The sequence below is a fragment of the Tyto alba genome, unplaced genomic scaffold, assembly GCF_018691265.1.
Source record: "Tyto alba isolate M040663 unplaced genomic scaffold, T.alba_DEE_v4.0 Super-Scaffold_19, whole genome shotgun sequence".
Taxonomy (NCBI): domain Eukaryota; kingdom Metazoa; phylum Chordata; class Aves; order Strigiformes; family Tytonidae; genus Tyto; species Tyto alba.
In genome coordinates, this window is record NW_024881281.1 from 3,147,011 (window position 1) to 3,168,964 (window position 21,954).

At 36.8% G+C, this 21,954-nt stretch overlaps 1 protein-coding gene across 11 annotated transcripts in view; it reads left to right on the forward strand.

Annotated features, from left to right (window-relative positions):
- BCAS3 (BCAS3 microtubule associated cell migration factor) overlaps positions 1-21,954 on the forward strand; it is a 372,048-nt gene that overhangs the window by 75,958 nt on the left and 274,136 nt on the right. For all 11 annotated transcript variants that reach the window (XM_033004736.2, XM_033004738.2, XM_033004743.2 and 8 more), the window contains exons 12-13: positions 1,793-1,963; positions 11,863-11,956. In XM_033004736.2, the coding sequence (XP_032860627.1) occupies positions 1,793-1,963; positions 11,863-11,956 (265 nt within the window). The remainder of the gene's footprint in view (positions 1-1,792; positions 1,964-11,862; positions 11,957-21,954) is intronic.

Genomic DNA, 21,954 nt, shown 5'->3' on the forward strand with positions numbered 1-21,954 from the left:
TAAGCATGTTAATTTTTTTCTGGAGAGTTATAAATTTATACTTGGCACTTTGCCACCCGATTTCTCTAGTTATAATATTAAAGATATTTTCTAAAATAGGTCAGTTAGGATTCTTGGTCTTTTAACTTGCATAGGTGTTTTGCCATGTAATACTTCTATGCTGATTTCTCTTTCCTGCTGTATAAACTACCAGGGCATTTTATGTGATTTTAACTATTGGCCAGAAAACTGCCTTGTCAGTTTTTGCAAGGAAAGGGCCTGTTGAAATGCATTCTCCTGATGGCATTGGGTCTATTTTAGGTCTATTCCTCAGATATCATTATCTGCTTTATGTTACGTTTTTCAGTCTTCTGAATTTGCCACTGTTACAATTGGTTTTATTCTCGCTTGTTGTATCTGAGTATAAAAAGAAATAATAAGAAACAAATGGCAGGATATTACTAAAGACTTTAAACCCCAAAGACATTCCTATGATAAAGGCATGGCTCGATTTTAAGTGGTAGTATCTCCATTAGCATTAATGGGGTAAGTACATCAGCTGAGGCATCTCAGAGGTTAATCAGGCTTCCTGGCTGGATATTGCCATCAATACAGTGTGGCGCCTAATTCTGTTGGCCCTTCAGAGGTTTTCCTGACAACACACTAACAGACTTTGTGTAAGTCATTTCCTATGAATTATTAAAACAAACGTTTGGCTGCTAATTGATGAACACTAATGTGTTTTCTAATCACTGCAGTTTGAGATTTTAGCACTAAACAAAGCAGTTGCAATTGATTTGTGGCTGCTTCTTGGTTTCAGCCTGTGATCTGTACGTTTTTTTCCTTTTCAATTTAGCAGGCAGCTTAGCTAGTCTTTTAGTTAAGAATTGGCTTGTTATAGTGTCATTTCATTCTGATCTCTTTTGCTATTTCTTATTTATATTGCATAATAAATCTGCTCAATTTTTTATAGGCAAATAAGGCACAGTCCTTGATGCAAGGAGAAAATATTTAAAGTTGTAGTTCGGGTTGTTTTTCTTTAGACCTCTCTCTGTCTCCTACTGTGTGTACTCTCTCTCTTTCTCCAGATAAAATAAAACAACATAAAAAAAATCTTCAGCATCTTTAGATGATAAAAGCCGGTGCACTGAATATATTTTCAAACCCATGTCTGGAAAACATGCAGACTATGGAAAGTTGCATTATTTGTAATGGGATACGTGTGTACTTTGTACAGAGTTGTCCTTTCTAGTACCTCGATGATGGTGATTTTAATTTTGCTGGGTTTGAGTCTCATGTTCAGTTTTAATGCTGCAAAGAGGCATAATTGCTGAGAAACAAATGAATGTGCCTGTCATATCTCTCAAAGGCCAAACTCGTTGTCTCTTGCACTTGTGCAGAAGACATAACTATTTCTCTGTGTAACACTGCTCTCCACACACCCCCATCTTGGCTCCATCGTTTGATTTTTCTAACTATCCGTCCTCTGTGCCTCTTGGAATAAGTAAATAAGAAAGTTACAGAAAAAACCCATAACGTTTAGATGACATTAAAATACTTTTTTTCAGTAATGTTTCGGAAGGATTTAATTCCAAAATAAAGGTGAATACTTCAAATTGGTAGGATGCTAAACTTTTTACAAGATACTTCTGTTACATACAGCCTTTTGCAGCTTATTATCACTTACAAAAAACATTTGTTTTGTGGGTTTCTGGTGTGCAATCTAGTTGTATTAATTGTGTTGAGAAAAAATTCAAGATAGATCCACAAAACAGCCTTGGCTATTATTTACCGGTTCTCTTTCTTTTTACAGACAATAAAGACTGGACTTACAATGGTTGGGAAAGTAGTCACGCAGCTGACAGGGACTCTGCCTTCAGGAGCAACTGAAGAAGAAATTTTAGCTCATAGCAACATTCGTCGAAGTCCCCTGGTGCCTGGAATCATCACTATCATTGATACAGACACAGTCGCAGAAGGGCAGGTAATACAGTTGGCAGAGAACAACGTCCATTAATTTTCATGAAAATCTCAGGAAAATATATTTTATACTTTGGAAAATGAAAAATAGATGAGCTTTTTGCTAGGTCAAAAACTTTTGCAGAAACACGCAGCTGTGATAAAGTCCTATTTGGGACTGAAATTAAGCCAAAATATATATTGTCCTTAAAACATATTTATGTGACACTTTGACAACATCAAGTGTGAAGTGTCACATTTTGTCTCTCTAACACTTGTTCATAATTGACATTGATTTATGCTGATCAGTTGAAATGTATATGTAGTCTGATTATTAATATATAATATGGCTGGAAAACGTGATTGTCTAGAAATATGGTGAATTGTTGAATTCCAGTTTACAAGTGATGAGTGAAGTTGGATTTCGAGTATAAAAGCTTATAATTTTACATAAATTTCAAAACTAAAATGAAATCAAGCATGACGCTGTTTTGTGAGGCATATGTAGTGTTTTACTAATAACATACAGTACAGTGTGTCAGGCAGAATAATTTGTTGAAAAATCCATACCATTATCACACAAGCTTTAAACAGTGTCTTGGACTGTCTTTATGATGGAGAGGGATACCCCTGTCTTTTTTGTTTGTTCCTGCCAATCATTTCATTTTTAAGTGTCTGGTCCTGGAATCAGTGTTTACGAAGGATTCCTACAGCCTTCATCATTCTGGAACTATTTTGTAACATTTTCCCCCTAATGTTCACATTTATTGAATTTTAAAAAGAAAAAAACAACTTCTCTTTTCTTATTTCCCTTAATCTTTGTGATGCTTACTGCAGGTAAGTTAGTAAGGTATTAATGACACGTGTGTAGTCAAGTTATTTTCTTTTCCTGCCTGATAAGAAAATAAAATGTTTTCATTGAAAACAAACAAACAAATCAAACAGAAAACCAGTATGCAGTTTGATCTGTGGTTGTTGCTGAGAATTAGTTCAGAAGTACTTAGCCAAGTGACATTACATTGAAAGAACATTGTTCATATAGCATTAAAGGCCTTTTCCTGAAAAATCAAAAGCAAAAAAAAAAAAGAGGAGAATGGAAGAAAGTGTATATTACTCAGTATGTTACAGAGTCAGGTCTTAAAATAAGTCTGTTGACTGTTGGGGTTTGTTTTTGTTTCCTGGAAAAAAAGGTCTTTTGGTTGTGCCAGAAAAAAAAAAAAGACAAATTTTGCTTCATAAATTTCTCATGAAGCCTTGTTTAATGCGGTCATTATTTCTGATGGTCATTGTCTGTGCTTTGATTCTTCTGCACAGGCCTAGGGGGAAAAAAAAATGATATATCTTAGGTTTTTAAGTCTTGTTATGTATGATTTAGAGGTTTTATGAACTTGTCCTCTGACCTTAACAATAGTAGGGAGCTATCAAGCCTAAAGGGCACTATGGAAAAGTAGTTGTAAAAATGATAACGCTTGCCTTGTCCAAATACTGCTGCTGTAACATAAATAAGCCATCAGTTCTAGTAAAATAATTTTTGTCTTGAACCTCTAGGGAAGGAAACTCTTAAGTTATATATCCTAATTGTATGTCTTGCGTTCAGATTTTTGTAACCTGAGGTTTTAAAATGCTGTTAAATTAATAATGTATTTTCAGTGCTGAGACTTGCTTTCAAAATTAACGTTATATTTTTTTCCAGGAAAAACAAAATAATCTTTCTTTTGCGTTGTTAGATTTTTGTGGTACAGAAGACTTTTTAACAGTCTTTTCCTACTGAAATGTGCATCTAACAAAAAAGAAAGTTGATTAAAAATAAATACATTTTGTACATGGTCTAAAGAAAGACTGTCATTCAACAGTAAAGAACCTCCTAATGTAAGGAGTGTCATGTGTGCTCACAGTCCCCCCTGAGCTCCTGTCCGTCACTCCAGCTGTATTCCTTTGCTGGGTGGAAATGGAAGTTTTTGTACACGCAGCCTCATTCGGACGTGGGAGATTCTGCTTTTGGCAGCTGTGTGGAGTGAGTCGTCCCCAGGAGCCTGGCAGCGATCCCGCGCTGGGGCGCTGGCAGAAGGCAGCGAGCCTGCAAGAAATGACATGCTAGCTCAGATGGCACGTATCTGCACTGGCTGGGTAGTCCTGGCTAGTTTTTATAGCTTAATTGATTGAAGCCTCGGTTCAGGAAAGTGTTTTAGCAAGTCTGACCTTTAAACGAGGCGAGTAATCTCACTGATCTGAATGTGGCTGCTCGTACGTGCTCGTAGTTCAGCATCCTGCGGATTTGAAATCAGGATGACTGAGCCACATTGACTCGTCCTCATTGTATGAATTTCTGAAATTATTTTCCTTTTCTGTGGCAGATTGGTTTGCTGAGAGTAGTTATCCAAACTACGTGATTACTGATGCTTTGGTCGAAATAGAAGTTTGAGCTGATTGACTAATGCAGAGTGCAGCCTCACCTGTGTTTTAGAGACAGTAGTTGCTGTAGAGGGGCACAGTGAACGCCTTGTGTCGTTTAGTCTCAGTTTTCTTGATGCTGTGTGGCAGTGATTTTTCTAAAGCCACTGGTTTCTCATCCCAGGTTTCAGATTCCAGGTGGGAAATATGAGGTCTGGGTGGGTACAAAGAAACACTTAGTGGCACTCCTGCTTTCCCCTGCGATGAAGATGCCTGATCTAGAATATTTAATTCTGCTGGACGGGGCTGCTGCTGGGTGGCTGTGCCCATTGCAAGCATCGGTCTTCCAAAACTGAGTGGGAAACCACAAGAATTAGTAATGCCTACCAAGTGATTTCTGGACTGAATTAACAGTTTGAAAGCATCACATCCCTTTCATCAGAGATTTGTCTAGCAACTCTGTAAATATATTTGGGGGTGCGTGCACGGCTTTTGGAGGTTGTCAGCCTAATTGTAAATGTGGGGAGTTTCAAGAAGCGGGAAGGAGTTAATTACTTACCGTCAGCAGACTCCTAATGTAAAAGGAATACTTCACCTCCTTCAGGTCAATAAAGATTTCTATCTACCTGCACAGCTTAACTAACAATTTGGGTGTTATAATGAAATAGAACAATTTCCATGCAATAAGATGTATCTTTAAGATAACATATAGTAAAAAAAGGAATACACTTGTTTTAAAAAGAAAGGAAATGGAAGAAGATGACAGTAAATTTAAGGCAAGCAAGCATATTCTTCTGGAGAAATAAGGACTTTTTTTTGTGGGGCAGCAGTTCGGGTGTTTATAAATATATATATCTATAAATGTGTATTTATAGAAAGATAGATAAAGGCTTGCAAAGTAATGATGCATGTGCTTGTCCATTTACTTTGAGCATAGCAACACAGGTTTTCAAGACAGTGAAATGCTCTGTGCATGTGTAGAAACACATACATTTATTTGCCAGTAGGATGATTAAGGAGCATGTTTTGGAGATAATCCAGAAGGACTAACTACAGCTTTAAGTTTTCACTAATTTTTTATTATATCTGCCGTTTCAAGGATACCCAATATAAAGAACACGAGATGGAACTCAAGCCATTTCATGAAATCTACTGTGCTACCATAGGAGAGGTTGAAATGCTAGTTTACCACTGAAAAATATATAATTAAAGACCAAAGAAATCTTCTAATGTAATCTTGCAGGATTAAACCTGTAGGAAAAATATCTTTAATAAACCTTATGAATGTAGATATTGTAGTAAAATCTCATACCCAGCAGTTGTTTATGTGATAGGTCTTACTTTCAAAATCAGTGGTACTTTAAGAAAATTTGAATTATGAAGTAATTAAATAAATGCAAAGGAATGTCGAATTATTGAAGTTGGCTGTCATGATATATTTGTAAAGGGAGTAAAAATAATTATCGAGATGCCCAAGTAACTTTGTGGTAAACCAAAATATGTTAACAAGGTTGTGTGCTTGTTTAAACTTCCTTCTAATGAAGTGTTAGCAAACTTTTCAGTTAGATGTAATGACTATTTATTTGAATCTGTTAATTAGTTGAAATGGATAAAACTAAAGCTGTACAGATGTCCTCTTTTTCAGTAATTGGAATTAAATGTGTAAGACTTTAGTGGCTTGAGTTTTAAAGAAAAATTATTTTCTTTCGACCTTTGTTTCTGTATTCTTAATTAATTCATCAACTAGGCCACCCACATGTAGTCTGCAATAATGACCTTTCTCAAAAGTCGCCAGTTTTGTGACTGAATGTAAATCTGTTAAACATCTAACATTTAGTTGACAGAGAAATATGTGGCCATTTAAAAATACAAAACTTGATTCTTAGTGCTTTTGATAGAGCAATGTGATTGATGAGATATCATTGTGTTGCTTTCACAGATCATCCAAAACACATGAAAATATTTGAAGAAATATTTTAGAAATAACTTACAAAAATAAGATAACATGTTGATCTTTTTATGTTTTAAAATGTGATTGGTGCTTTTTTCTGTTCCCTATTAACTTTTTATTGCATTAAAGAGGAATTTTCAGAAAAAAACTGCAGACTGCTGCAGTTTCAAAAGTTCATTTTCATTTGGTAAGGAGTTGATAACAATTGAACCAAATAAAGATGCTTATCGGGAGCAAGAATTGTTGTGAAACTTTGGTCTAAAGCAAAAAGAAGCTAAAAGAATAAAGCGTATTCAATAATAAAACTTTAACTACATACGTAATTCCACTGCTCATTAACACCAGTGCTTTTATTTATAAGAACAGCTTTCACAAAGGCTAATTTGATGTTCTAATGCCCATATATTTGGCATCAGTTTTCTTCACTTTTTATATCTACGTGTATTACAGAAGAATTCTCTTTATATATAAATATAAAAAGAGCAACAGGATTCCCTCAGAGCATAATACTGTCTGCCTTACTTTTATTAAAGGAGATCTGTTTTTTGTCAGGAAGACATTTTTGTCTCAGATAAATGGTTCAGGCTGAGCGCAAGGCTGGTTTGAGTTTATGCTGGATTCTATTAAAAGGAGTGCAGTAGTTAATGCCATAGATTTATCACTTTTAGCCCTTTTCCACTGATGTTTGACCTTAGCTATAAGTTGGGGGAGGCTAATTGGGGGGGGTTGGTATGGAGGGGGTTGGTTTTTGTGCATACATCTTAGGAATGAAGCAAACACTGCCCTAACTTTAGCTATGTAAATCAGTGGAGATCTTAATAAGTTTACATGCAAAGATCTCTTCATCTAATATTCATATTTATAAATATTGCCAAACCTATTTGTTTTTATGATGGTGAGATTGTTCTTTCTTAATGTTATTAAGAGTAGAACCTGCTTGATTAGATTTGTGTCCATTTTTATTTGTGTTACTTTCATGTTTTATTTAAAAACATGTCTCCACTGGGATAAGTGGTGTAATTTGCCTTTAAAGATTAAAATAATTGAAGTCATCATTACTAGTGGCTTCTGTTCAGCAGTATGGAAAATACAGCGAATGAAGAAAAATACGGCATCGGAGTAAAACGCTTTGGCTTTGGCTATCTCTTGCCCTCAAAGCAAACACTAATTTCTGATAGTAAGTGTAACGATCCCCTAGGTGTTTTGTCTGGTTCTCTCTTCAAGCAAGACAAAGAGGACTTGAGTCATCTCGGATCAACTGCAGCGTTCTGCCGGACCCGCGCAGGGCCTGAGAGGGCTGCGGCACTGGCTCAGCACCTCCAGCTGCTGGAATATCGTGTTGCAGCTCTCGGGAGAAGACACTCTTTGGGCCTCAGAAGTAGGCTGAGGGCTGAATTGCGAGGCCATCTTGGTGGAAGAGCCTCAGTGTTTCTTTCCTGACAGTTGTTTTTTCTTAGAAATGCTGTTTCTAGTTGTAATGGTAGGGGACTCTGCGAGGAAGATATTCGAGCGTCCTGATGAACCTCCGTGACTATGCAATTATAAGAGTAATGCTAAGATTTATGAACCTTTTCAGTGAGAGACTTTGTAAGGTCTTTTAATAGTAGAGTGGTTAGAGGCCACTACCTTGGAGAATGAAGCCTATTTGGGATGAAAAAATTGCAACCTCGGGATTCCTGTGGGCTTAGTCTCTCCCCTGTGCATCGGGAAGCTGAATGAGCTGCTTCCTTCGAGCTTTTCGACAGCACTTGCATGCATTATTAGGCAATTTGTTCTAACTTCCAACAAAAATTTCCAACTCTGCTCTTTTCAGTGCTAAGAAACCCTAAACTGGGCAAAAGGAACCAGTTGTACAATGCCAGTATTGACTTAATGTGCCGTTTGTTAGCCAAAGGACAATTCTCTCCAGCACCTCTGCTGATAGCATCTTCCACTTCAGCCTTTGCAAGAAGTGGTTTCTAACATTTGGGAAGCCTGTGTGATGGAGGCCTTGAATACTTCTCCATTAGTGTACAGCTCCGGACTTCTTTGTCTGCACAAGATTTGTGCTATTTGATCTATCCAAATTTATGTAAACCCTGTTATACTAAGGCAGTTATAGCCGCAGTTATATCGATTTAGAGATCTCAAATACAGAAAATTATGTATTCCAGTATAAAGCATTTTGCGTTATAGCAGAATAATTTTGTCTTCCTTAAGTTGTGGACAGTGGTGAAGATCATACTGTGCTTTTAAAGTTCTTCAAGCGCTAAACAGGCATGTGAAGCAGGCGTTTGTCTTGTGGCAGGTTTGGAAGGGACATTTCCAAAGGGGCTCTCCTTTAGTGATGATTAGTTAAGTCAACTGCTGTAATTCCTTTGATTTCTTTTTTCTTTTTTTTTTTTTTTTTTTGACTTTCTTTGTAGTGATAAACTTGTAAAAAGTGATGTATGTTTTCCCCAACTCTCCACTGCAAAAGTGCAGGGGAAGGACATGACAAATCTTGCAGTGCAGCCTGAAGATTTAAATACAAGTTGGCAATTTTTAAAAAAAAGTCCTTTTTTCTCTGTTCCACAGGGATTTATTGTTTCATGCTGATTTTAAAAAGTTGAAGAACATTTTTTCAACTTCATCTTACCTTGCACACACAGGTGTTGTTTCCACGTGTGTGTTTCAGAAGCAAGTATTTCCATCCCATGGCCACAGCGGGTATGGAGAGACAGATTATCAGATGTGAAGGAAGGAGGTGGTGTGGCACCATCGCAGCCTGAGCTTCTCATTCTCCACTAACCAAAGATTTCCATATTTTTGAGTAATAAAGGTGCTTTTGTGGTGTTTTTTGGTTTGTTTTTTTTTTTTTTTTCTTTTTTCTTTTGTACTTGGCTAATGCAGGAGACTAACATATTTTAGCTTGAGGCTGGAAGCTCTGCATGAGCCAGGCTTGGTGGCAGGTGAGGGCTTTCAGGATCCATGAGCTCACAGGAGCTTTTCTTTCTTTCTTGGTTGAACATTACGGCAGTAAGTTCTTCTTCCTTGTATTTCTATCACAAAAAATGGAATTCTGTAACAGCCAAAATAAGGACTGGTTTGCTGTACCTGAAAGTCAGCTTTTACAGTGAAAAGTGAATATTTTTAAAAACACCTTTTAGATTAAACACAAAGGGTGGTTTTTCTGAGAAGGTAACTTTAAGCATGGAATCAGTTAGCATAGCATACAAATAATAGATTTGGTCTTTATAGGTATTCTTAAATTAGTATGTCTGTGGTGTTTTACAATTTTTAATGTGAAATTTTTGCTTTGTATTATATTTCTGGAAGGAAACTATTTAAAGGGTGTCTTACCATCCAGAGTGTTCCTTGGCTGTTGAATAGAGGCTTTATGTTGCAGGGATGGTAACAGTGGTGCATTTATCATTAGGGTTTTTTTTAAAAAAAGCTGAGTAAATCCAGTTTACAGTCTGTAGAAGGTGATGCATGTGAAATATGCTATGTAACTGGTTTTAGCAAAGATTTAGATACTGTTGATACCTACACAGTTCTAGATTATATATTTTTAACAGACCAGATTTTTAAAAACTTTCTATTTCTTTTGTAGAGCTGGTTTACGATGTTACTTTATCATTATCATGTATCTTTAATTAGGGCGAAATGTTTAGGATAAGACCAAGTTACCTAAAAGTGGAAGCTGTGAAAAGATGATGTATAGGAGTTATTTAGTGCAGTTTATATAGGCTGAGAAAAGAACACTGTTTCTTTGAAAAGCTCTTAGGAAGATCTCCAGACCCTTTGGTTAGTGGTTCTGGAATAAGCACGAAATGCTGACAACGGAAAGCAAAACCATAATTGTGCTTATGTGACAGTGCCAAGTAAATTGAACATTTAAAGTAAGTCAGGCGCAGGCCTCTTCATCCATATTACGTGACTTCTTTAAACATTTAAAGATGATTTCTCTTTTTGAAGCATAAAAATATCTTCAAATTATTCTGATATCTGTTAGGAATAGGAAGTATTAAAAACCTTTCAGATTATTTTGGAAGCAGCAGACAAATTATTCTGAACTTGAAATAGGAAATTTTGCACTATCTTATTAAGAAGATGGTTTTTGCTTACCACAGAAACCCTTTTATTAAGTCCCTTTCTGACAGATCTTTATCATTGTTTTACTTAATTTAGTCTTTAACATGATGTAACCAAGGTATCAAATATTTTTACAGCTCTTGCATATGTTTTGTCCACACATCTTTTGGTTCTCTTCTGTAAATCCAAGAATATATTTTCCTTTTTGTACAATTAGACCTTGATAATACTGTGTCCTTTTGGAGGTCCTTTTGTATGTCTTCACAGTCAGCTTCAGTTTTGACTGGCCCAAGTAGTTTTAGCAACTTCAAATAGCCTTTTGTTTAGAAAACCAAAAGCTCATCCTTTGTCCCTTTCTCCAGATGATGTTGCGCAACAGAGACCTCAGTCCAGATACTTCCTTTTCCACTTAATTTCCCTTTGTTGTGAAAACTCTCTCCTACCTTTCAATTGCCTTTTTGTTCACAAGAAGCTCTTTTATGACAGCATGGGTTTTTTTAAGGAGGTTTGATTAACAACCTTTGTAATACTGTTATTTCATGTCTACTGAGGCAATTTCAAGATGGAGAAAAATCTTGTTAGCTGCATATTTTGCAATGCAGCTGCTTCCATACACGCTCCCAGTCCTCACCATTTCTTGCATCGTTTGTAAAGCCAGACACCTCAAGTCCATCACCCGTTACTAGCGGGATGCAAGCTGCAGTGTTCCTACCTATGCAACTGGTGGAAAGCAAACCTGCTTTCTTGGACTGGATTTGGGGTCTGGTTTTCCACTCGCTTGCCATGCATACTTTGAATTCTCCCAAAGAAAATACTGATTTATGTAATGGTTAAGTATTCCCTTTTCTCTGAAAAACTCTGTGCTACCTTTTGTTTTTCTTTCTACTGTGTGATTTCTGTTATTGGTTGGAGAAAATCGTGTGTTGTTTACAGTTGAACTGTGTGTGCTCTTCAGTGTAGTTAGAGCGATCCTCCTTGCCGTAGCCCGACTGCACGGCGCTGCCGAGTCTGGTGGAACGAGAGCGCCTGTTCACAGGAGAGCTGAGTGAGCAGGAGAGCTCCTCTCACGAATTTAGGAGTAATAGACCCTCTCGCTTCTGGACATACGGAGAGGTGCAGACCCTTGGTTCAGCCAGCAGCGGTGGAAACCTTAAGTGTAGCTTTCTGGTGCACTGCAGACAGACTTCTTTTGTAATAAGCTTCTACGCATCCATTAATACTTTATGTAGCAAAACAGTAATATTTTTCCATTTTGCCTTATTTCAATGGGATAAATAAATAGGGAATCCAGGCAGGAAGTGCATAATTCTTTCTAGTTAATAGTAGGTTATTTGAGCATGTCTCATATGTCTCTATCTGAAAAAAAGTACAGAAGATCGTTTGTGTTTAGTTCTCATGCAGTTACATTTCTAATTCATACCACTGTGTGTATCTTATAAAACAACTCCTGTATCAGTAAGTTGGTATTTTCTCTTAGGCGTATTTTTATTTCCTAACCTTCCTTTGTCTCTGTTAATATTATGCAGGTACTTGTCAGTGAGGACTCTGATAGTGATGGTATTGTGGCCCACTTCCCCGCACATGAAAAGCCTATTTGCTGCATGGCTTTTAACCCTAGTGGTAAGTTATTTTACTGTTTTAATGTGATAGTTGTAAACGAGATGAAGACAGTATAATGTCATAGGTATGTGTTCATTGCTTTGGAGAAATTGCAAATACCATTGTGATACATGCAAATATCTACTCACTGGTACTAGGACTGTTTGACCTGTTCTGTTGAGAGAGACTCTGTCATACACTGGTTAATTTTTCTTTTCTTGAAATTTCAAATTTAAGCAAGTGTTACACTATGGTATATGTGAGAAGATTCAGTCTGTCACTTGGAATGTAGCAGAAGTACTAAGGAATAGGTTTCTGTTGGGTATCCTGCCAGCCAGGTATCCAGATGTTCTGATATGCAGGTATCCAAAAGATTAACACATGTGTTAAATTGTACTCCTCCATAAATATGAAAATAAAATTAATGGTTTCATTGGCACTGTCTTTTAAAGAAACTTGCACTGCTGTTATGTGTTTTCTTGATGAAGAGTTTGTGATTCTACCCTCACTCTTGAGAGAAATCAACTATAATCTGAAAACGCTTACAAAAAACTCCTCAAAAGTACCTATTCCTCTCCTTCCTCTTTATAAATGAACAATGACTACGGGCAGCAGAGATAACTACAAATCTTGTCTGTTTATAAATCTTATTAATTTGACAATTAATATGTTTATTACTCTACCTATGGACAGCAAAAAAAAAAGGGTTTGTTTGACTGCAGTGGAAGTCAGTGAAATGGCCAGCGAATCAAGAGCTTCCATTTGCCTGAATTAACCATTTCCAAAATGTAGCAAATGCCAGGAAGATCTTGAGGGTGAAGTCACATTTCAGTGAATAAAACTAAATGTCTGTCATTTATATTTTCACTTTTAGTGACCAGTTGGTCTTATTCTGACATCCCATCTGTTATGTCAGAACTCTTTAGTACTGCTGTGCAGCTCACAGCATTTTCACTGTGAGTTTTTGACATAAAAAACTGTAGTCTCATCTGTCTGAATTTTCTCCCGATACTTGTAAGAATTTTTTTGTGTAACTCTGTGCATTTAACTGAGAATCTACCATGCCAATGCCAGAACAGTAATATTTTTGCTTTGGACTCTGGTAGAAAGATAATACCTAGAGTTGAGCAATGCTAATTAAGTGAAATAAATACAGCTGCTTAAATTAGAAGGCTTTATAGATATTAATTAAATGCCTCCTTAAGACTATTTATATAATTGCATAAATGTAAGGGAAACAATATTTATGCAGAAGCCAATTAAATCGTTATTTTATAAATTGAAGGATATATTTGCATATTATTGGATTACTTGTATTATAATCAAGTTTTTGCTCAGGTACTAAAATTAAAATCCTTTGTATATGATACAGCAGACTGGTACCTCAGATCTAATGATGCCATAAGATACCTAATGGCAAAGCGTTTTTTCCAACTGGTGTTATTTTTGACTGATTGCAAATTAGGTATGTTGTGAGGTATTTGCAGGAGGGATGATTCACAGCAAGGTATTGAATCATACCGCATGTTCTGGGTACAGCAGTATCAAAACAGTTGAAAACTATTGCCTCGGCTTGCTATGAAAGCAGCACTTAATGCAGGATTCTGTGTTCTGTATTTAACATCAAGGCGGAATTTTGTTTGAAGCCAGCGTTGTAAGTAACATCATCTTAATCCATTATATAGTGGTATATTGCCAATCAAGCTGATCTTACTACAAAGCAGAACAGAACAAGAGGTGGCTTTTGATACTGGCTTCATCTGTTGGCTGATTGTAGTGAAAACCCATTTTCCTGTGTAGTGATGCTGCACTAGAACATAGCAACTGCAAACCTTTGCTGTAAAAGCAAACAGGGAACACTGATTTGTTTCAGTGAACTGTTTTATTCTCTATGGCTGGTTAAACAGCTTAATTTCATCATATGTCATCCCAAGGGCCCATGAGCTCCACAGGTATTCAGGTCTGTAAAAACTTACCGGACTGTATTTGAAAAAAAAATCCAAAAGCCACCACTGACACTGGAAACCACCGAAGGTCAGTGGATATGGAAGATGGATATATATCCAATTTTTGTGTACCAAACCAGTAGAACAGTGCCACAGCCACTTTCAGCTGTATTTTAAAGGTGTCGGTTGCCAGTAAGATACATTTTTGGGGTTTGTGCCATTTATGTTTTCATACTGAACAAGGAGCTTGCTAGGGATAAGTTAAATGTGATAAAATAACAGTGCAGAATTTATGGGTATCATTGTGGGAATAGCTCCTGGTATAATACATTGCTTCACTGTAGGATCATCAGAAAACAATCCAATGGGAAGGAAAGAGACTCACTAATGGCAGTAAATGCCAGTCATATTTTTTCCCTAATCTTTTTGAAACTAGGAAGAAATCCTTTACTGCACTTACCACGTCCAAGATATTTTAAGTTGTAATTGGCCTGACTGAAAGTCTGTTGCGAACAATGCAGGACTCTTGCTGATACCATGTGTGCCTTTTTTGTTGGCTTTTTTTTTACTTTGCTTTGGTTTTGAGGATTTAGGGGTTGTGTTTTCCTCCCAGCAAGGTAAATAATCTCTGTGGAGTTCCGAGCTGGGTTAGCTGGCAAGGATTGCTTGCTGTACACTCAGCCTTTCACATTAGGTGCTTTACAAGGCAAAATCATGGAGGAACAAGCAGGGCCAGCTCTGCATAGCATTTCATTGTGCTGTATAGACATTTCTATCGTGACTTTTGCTGGCATTAGATCTACATTTTGTTTAAATTTAAGGCAAATCTATTGAATTTTTTTCTTTCCTGTTTTTGAGATATTCAAAGATAGAAGAAACGCCATACGGTTTGGTTGGTTGGTTGGGTTTTTTTGGTATTGTATCTATGGCTACTCTGAAAATCTGGTTGAATACTAAAATAAAAAACTTGAAATATAATTTCTGAGTATACTTAGGGGGCACCATAGGGGTTTTTTTAATGCTGCCTAGCATGTCCCTGTACACCTCTTCCAGACCCTTACGTTAATAAAAGCTTGCTTCTGAGTCGGTTGATTTTAGGGAGACTGTAAAAGGCTCAGTGTAAGACATACAGCAAATCATGTTTAACATTAGAAAGAAAAAAAAAAAATATAACAGAAACATAAAGAGGAAAAACTGCAGTTCCTGGTAGTTTAGGTTTTCTCTGTGTTTTTTCCTGTATACATCAAATGTCAGTTTTCAAAAAAAGTTGTGATGGTTTACTATGGAGAGTGGGTTGCTGGTTGGGTTGGGGTTTTTTTGGGGGGGAGGAGGGTTGGGGGAGTGGGGGGTTGTTCTGCAGCTGAAAATTTTCAGCCAGGCATCTCATCCACAAAATCCCTTAGTCCTATGGAATTTCTAAAAGCTGGCTCCCTGCATATATTGTTATTGCCTCTCTGCTTAACATTTTTCATTTTAGTAGGTAAGATATGTAGTAGTTCAATAAAAGTGAAAAAGAACTGGTCCTCCCTTGCCATTTGTTGCTGATTGAGTCTTTGGGAAGCAGAGATGAAATGCTAACTGGGTCCTTATTCTAGCGGTAAAAATAAAAATTACGATGTGAGCCCCCTTAATCCAGTCCCTTTGGCAGTTGTGTTGTCAGCTCTGGTGGCAGTGTTTCTTCTGGCCGGTGGACACACTTCCTATATAACATTCTTGTTCTGGTTTTGGAAGTGTGCTTAATAAATCCAATTCCAAGCTTCAAGTTCAGGTGACTTGGCACTATTACTTGTTTTCTTTTTCTTTCTTAATTGCTGGATTATGAGTATTTCGTGTATCTTTTTCTTCCATAGGAAACTGACAATTTTTCTATACACTTTATTGGATGTCAAAATCATGATTTATTTATATAATGCCATGTATGCCCGTGGTTGCTTTCGTGACTTACAGGAAGATAAGGTCCCTCCTCTGAAGCCCTTGTGTTTTGTTTTTTGTTTTTTTTTTTAAATCTATCCAATGTTGAATAAATTAAATAAGTGTTATAATAATAATTTAGCGTTGCCAAGTGCCATGGAGGAGATGCTGTGTATTAACAGGAAAAAGGGATTTGATTTTGCAGAATATAGCTTAATAAGTATTGCATACACATGGTGTTTATTTTATTTTTTACCATGAAGCGGCGCTTGCACCACAGTGTGTGGCAAGGCCACTTGCCTGTGAGAGGCCTCGGTGCAGGTGACGGCCAGAAATGGGCTCTTGGCCCCGGAATAATTCCTGCAGCTTGGAAATGGCCAAGAAGCCGGGTGAACTTTGCGGGGAGCTGCAGCCCACTAGATGATGGGCTGGGCGCTGCGGATCCGCAGGCTCTGTTGAACGGCAATCGCTGAATGTCCTTTGATTGTAGCACTGTTTCGCAGTCGATGGGGGGAATAATATTTCTCCAATCTCGCTGAGAAGGACCCACGTCTAAGAAGGAAGTCTTGGGCACACAGAAAGCCTTGCGAGGGAAGCGAGCTGCGTTCGGAGAAGGTTTAGTTCGTGTTGGAATGCCCGACTGATCGGCTGCGCAGAGCGGCTGCTGCAGACGGGGTTCAGAGCACCATGTCCACTCCTCCGTTTCTGGAGAAAGGAAGGCAGCTCCTAACTTTTAGGAAGGCTTAAGCCTTTTAATAAAACTTCTCCAGATGAGAATAAATAATACAAGGAAGCAAATTCATATTAATAGACTGGGGACTTTATTAATGTACCTCTGGCATGTATATTGATGTCGTGGAAACCAGAGGCTTACACTTACAAAGAGGTTCCTAAGAACAGTTACTTTAATTCACTTATTAAATGCAAATCGCATTAAGCTTTTGTGTGGATGCTTTTACTTAGTGTTAACATTGCCTTGATTAATTTTAGCTTGAATATTCAGTTTTGGATGAATTAAAGGTCAACTTACTATGGACAGAGTGTCCAGAAAAAATTTAGTGCGGTTTATGAATTTATGTTAGGTAGTTTAGATTAATTTTTCAGACTGCATCTGTGTAGATATGCTCCCAAACCTACACATTCTATTTTTCCTGGTTGTATTTTTTTGTTCTGAAGAACATATTGATATCTTTAGATTGGGTCCAGGAACAAGGCCTGTCTTTATAGGATTAAAGTCAATACACCTTGGCCACACAGTAATAATCTAGGGTGTTGTTAGCTACACTGAGTTGCAGATAATGTCACCTGCATGATTTCCTTTTTTTGATGAACATGTGTGCTCTGTTACTGTGGATTACAGGACAACATAGCCTTCTACCATCTCATGGAGTGGTGATTTAGTCTTTGCCATGTTATAAATGTGAGGCGTTTAGAAATGTACAGTTAATTCAGTTATGTACAACCAGTAACAATTTTCTGTTATCTAATGTAAAACAGCAGTATTGACACTAAGGTCTGCATTTATTATGGTGTTTTTTTTACCATAATTAAAATATAGCCAGGATAAAACATTTTGGTAAATATTTTCTTGGTTATTAAGTTGTTTTCCTGTGAATGCGATGTTATGCAAGAATTTGTCACAAGGAGGCTTTAAGCTTTTATATGTACATAATATTTACATATCTATTTATATTTACATAATTAAAACCCCAGGTACAAACATTTTGCAGAACGTCATAGTCATTATAGTATCAGAGAGGAATCCTGTCTGCTACATAATGTAAATCAACAAGAGTTTATTATGTAAACTCTGGATGAAGGTGCCCTGGACTAAATTTTGGAAGTTCACAAAAGGAAGGAATACACCATGGGGGGTTACTTAAATTGAGACGTTTACAGAAAAGCCTCCAAGCTTTTAACATGTTGATGATAGTCTGCCAGGAATTGTAAGTGTATGCAGGGCCTGAAATGGAGAGAGGAAATGGGGAGAGGGAAGGGAAAGGATTAAATGTTACCAATTAGAATCAGTTGCTCAATGGTAAACTGGATTAGTCTAAACTAGAGAGTGTCTAGACTGGAGGCTGAAGGAACCATGCAAACATCCTCGTTTTTCATTATGGTGTGTTAGACGCTGTGATTTAGAAAGGAGGAAAAAACCTCACCAACTCTGATGTCAGCCGTAGTCCATTAAAACTAATTCACTTTGTTCCCTCTTCCATCATAGGCGTAGAGATGATAGCTAGTCGCTGTTGTTAAAGGCAATAAATACACTGGGCTGCACAGACCTCTGGCATGGTCTGTTATGGAAATTTCTGTGTACGGCTTCATTCAAATGTTTTGGTTTATTGCTATTCCTTTTTATATTGGTCCAAAGTACTCGCTGTTTTACTGTCATAAAAGAGCTTGGGACTTGAGCAAAGTTGTGATGTGAATACCCCGAATTAAGATGGTACTGAGAATGAAGACTAGAGTGTGATTTAGGAGGCATTAGGTCTGATTCCCTTTTTTTTTTTTTTTTTTTTTTTTTTTTGGTAAGACAGTATGCCCCCCCCCCTAAAGGAAATGTATTTGGTAAGTCTGAATTTGAAAATTATTTTGGTAAGAGTGACAATATGCCCCCTCCCCTCCCCCAAAGGAAACAAAGTGTTTAGTTTCAGAGGGGTGTGAGGTGGTATTTCTTATCTTTTCACATACCAAGCCTGAAAACTGAGGACTATGTTACATATTTGAAAAAAACTCCAATGTGCTATATTTTTTTTCAGAATCTGATTATTTGTATTTTCCTCCATACTCAAGGGATATATTCCAAAATAGACTGGAAAATCTGACTTTCTTACTATCCTGATTTTTAATAATCTGATTCTTTACTTGCATCTACAGTTTTCAAAATTAGGTGGCTTCTTTTCCCTTTTTGTAAATGGATTTCCTTCAGGTATATTCAGGTTCCTGATTATCTCATTCATATTTGTAACCCTGTGCATTCTGGAAAGGTATTTTCATTGACTGTTATAAAGACATATTAAAAAAGTAATACTTTTGTTTTTAAAGATTTATGAGTAAGTTTTGGAAAGTCCATACAACAGCATAAGCTTTATGTTTCACTCAGTATCTAGTTCTTCCGTGTGATTTTGTAATGCATTTCTAAATACTTTCTAAATGCATAGTTTATAAAACGTTAACCTTCTGGTCACTGGATGTATTTAAATGGGCTCTGGGCTGACACACATACAAACATGTATTATACATACAGAAGAAAATTGTGTTGCTCTTGTGTGTGAGGAAGATTATGGAAAAATTACACAAATGCTGTCCCTTACCAGTATGTGTTCTAATGGGAAGCCACCAGCAAATAGTTAGCCATTGTTTGCAGACCGCATCTCAAAGGAGAAGTTAAAAATACAGTAAAATTTACATGACGGAATAACACTGCAAAATGAACTCAAAAGAAAATACTGCTTGGCTGACTGGCTGGCATGCAGGCTGTGGTGTATGGCTTCTATTCATAGAAGTGAAATTAAAGGATGCAGTTAAACACAGTTGTGAAACGTCCAGTCCAACAGCTGCATTTAGTTTGTTTTTCAATTTCTCATTGCCTTTCTTGTTTATTAGCTGTGACTCTGAGGTCAGAATTAAAACAAATATTTTAATGGCAGCATTTATGATGTTGGCAGAGAGCGCTAGGGCTTAGTCCTGCGAGTTGGACAAGACTCGATATGGGTGGTGTGAGGTAGTCCCTTCGGACTTGAAACGGAGTCACGATTGGTGAGACTTTTCAAAGTATAACGTCTGTAAATCACACAGCTGATAAGCATCGTGGAATCTGCTTTTTAGTTCTCTTAGCAAAGTGGACGTGCTTAAAGGATCTTAAGTTTTAGGAGGCCAGAAGGGAGGATCCTTTTATAGATTTTAACATGGTAAAAACTAACAGAGTTCCTCTCCTCATTTTGACAGATCTGAGGTATAAAGGCCTTTATGAACTGTGATAATTAAAACCAACTTGTGTGTGAATTATACACATCTATTCATACTATAGAAATAGCTATATATGCTTTTAAGAGTAATTTTAGAGTCTACGGGGCTGTAGTTTTATTTTAGTAAATTGTCTTAACTTCACCACACTTAAAAGCAAATTATAGACCTTTCATTTGTGCTGAACCTGAATATTACTTGCTAAATACATTGTTGTCCACACTTGTGCAAGTTCTGTACAGCCATAGATAATGCAATAAAAATAGAATCCATAAGGAAGGAAATAAGATCAGTGTTTCAGAAATCAGTTCCAGACAGATAGGTTTTTACCTTATATTTACAGTTTATCATGAGATTTGTCTAACAGAAATGGTAAGTTTCCTTTTCTACCCTCTAGGAAAACAGAATAGCTTAATTAAGTTTTATAAACAGTGAAGCTAAAAGTGTCAATTTTTTAATTTTAACTTTTTATTTAAATGTGGAATGTATGTATTTTTAATACACAGACATTTCTCACTAGCACTTCAGAGAAGGTAAAAAGTAAATTATTTGCGTATTAAAAGTTACACAGATCAGTGGTTTACTATAGATTACACAGTGGTAGAAGTTACAGAATTTCTTTTCACCTTCCTCCTAATACTGAGACTTTAACTGATGCCGGGCTGTTAAATGTGACAGGAAACAGTTGGTTCAGCCTTTCAATCTGGACCAGCTGCTCGTCTTGCTTTAGCAAATGTTGTCAGCAGGCCTGGAAATAACCAAATCCCCTGGTTTTTAATTCTCTCTGTACCTTTATTATTTTTCTTAAGGCAAAAATATATTGCCTACAGTAGTATTTTTTTATCTACAAAATGTGGTTTGTGTGGGACAGAATTTTTGAGATTAGCTGAAAAAAGAACAAATTTCTCAGTATTTAGAGTCAGTGTTGTAGCTGACACATGCATTCTGTTTATTTGGTATGGTTTAGGGTCATAAAATTGGGATTTTCTAGGATTTCTAGAAATATAAAGCACAAGGATGAATATTCTTTTTTGGGTTGACTTGAGTTATTGATTGGACTAGATTTGACACAACAAATAAATGTGTGTTTTACACAAAGGCTGCCTTTTCTTAGAGATATACTGAAAGAGAAGTGGAAGTTGAATTGTGTGTCAAGGCGTAACTAATAAATCACAGTTTTTACTTATCATGTTTGAGATTTTGATTCCAATAAAAACAGTGAAGACATTGGTATAGTCAAGTTTTTACAGGGAAAGAATATATTTTGTGATTGTAAAACTTCTGTCTGTTGCATAAGAAAGTGCTTTCTAGTTAAGGAGATTTTTGTCACCAATACCTATATGTTCTCCAACACTAAAGTTTGTAGCTAACAAATGTGTGACCAAACTTAGCGGGTTTCTTCTTATGTCTAGGAGAATATTTTATAATCAATTGTCGGTATTCCAATTAAACCCAAAATTTACTGTGTGTCAGAATTATTGATCATTGCACGGGTTAATCGTGTTTTTTGGCAAGCTTTTTGTATGATATATGAATGATAGCTGTGGTTTATAGGTTAAATTTTAGATGGTTGGTGACAGTTTTAATGAACGATTTAAAGTCATATTCATTTTATTGTCTCTAACATAATTTTGTTCCGTGCAATTCACTAGTTAATGGATAGTCTGTTCATTTATCTAGTGCATGGGTCAATAAGTTTCTCTCTCCTCTCCCTGTAGAGGGGAGGAAGGGCCAGATTCTCTCTAGCTTGCAAAGGAAGGTATGTTTTATATCACTTGCTCTCCCTGACCCACACGGTGTGGGATCGCAGTTTTCACAGCTGTCCCACAAAGGAAGGGTGCAGGAACGCACGCGGGCAGCGTGCGCGCTCTGTGGGTATGTGCTGCCTTCCCTCCCAAGCAATGCTAGCTTTTTTGGTTTTTTGTTTTGTGTTTTTTTTTTTGTTTTGTTTTGTTTTGGTTTTTTTTTTTTTGTTTGTTTGTTGTTTTGTTTTTTTTTTTTTTTTAAGCAATACTGACTTCATAAGACAGAAGGGAAGTTACAGCGTACTTGCATTTTACACTGCTCTGTGCCTTGGTATATGTGCTGCAGAGGGAGAACTTCCTATGAAAATTAGGTAGAAATGCCATTTGTTGCCTCTTGCAGTTAATGCCTAAGTTCAGTGGCGTAAGTTGTCTCAGTCAGGATTGCGGT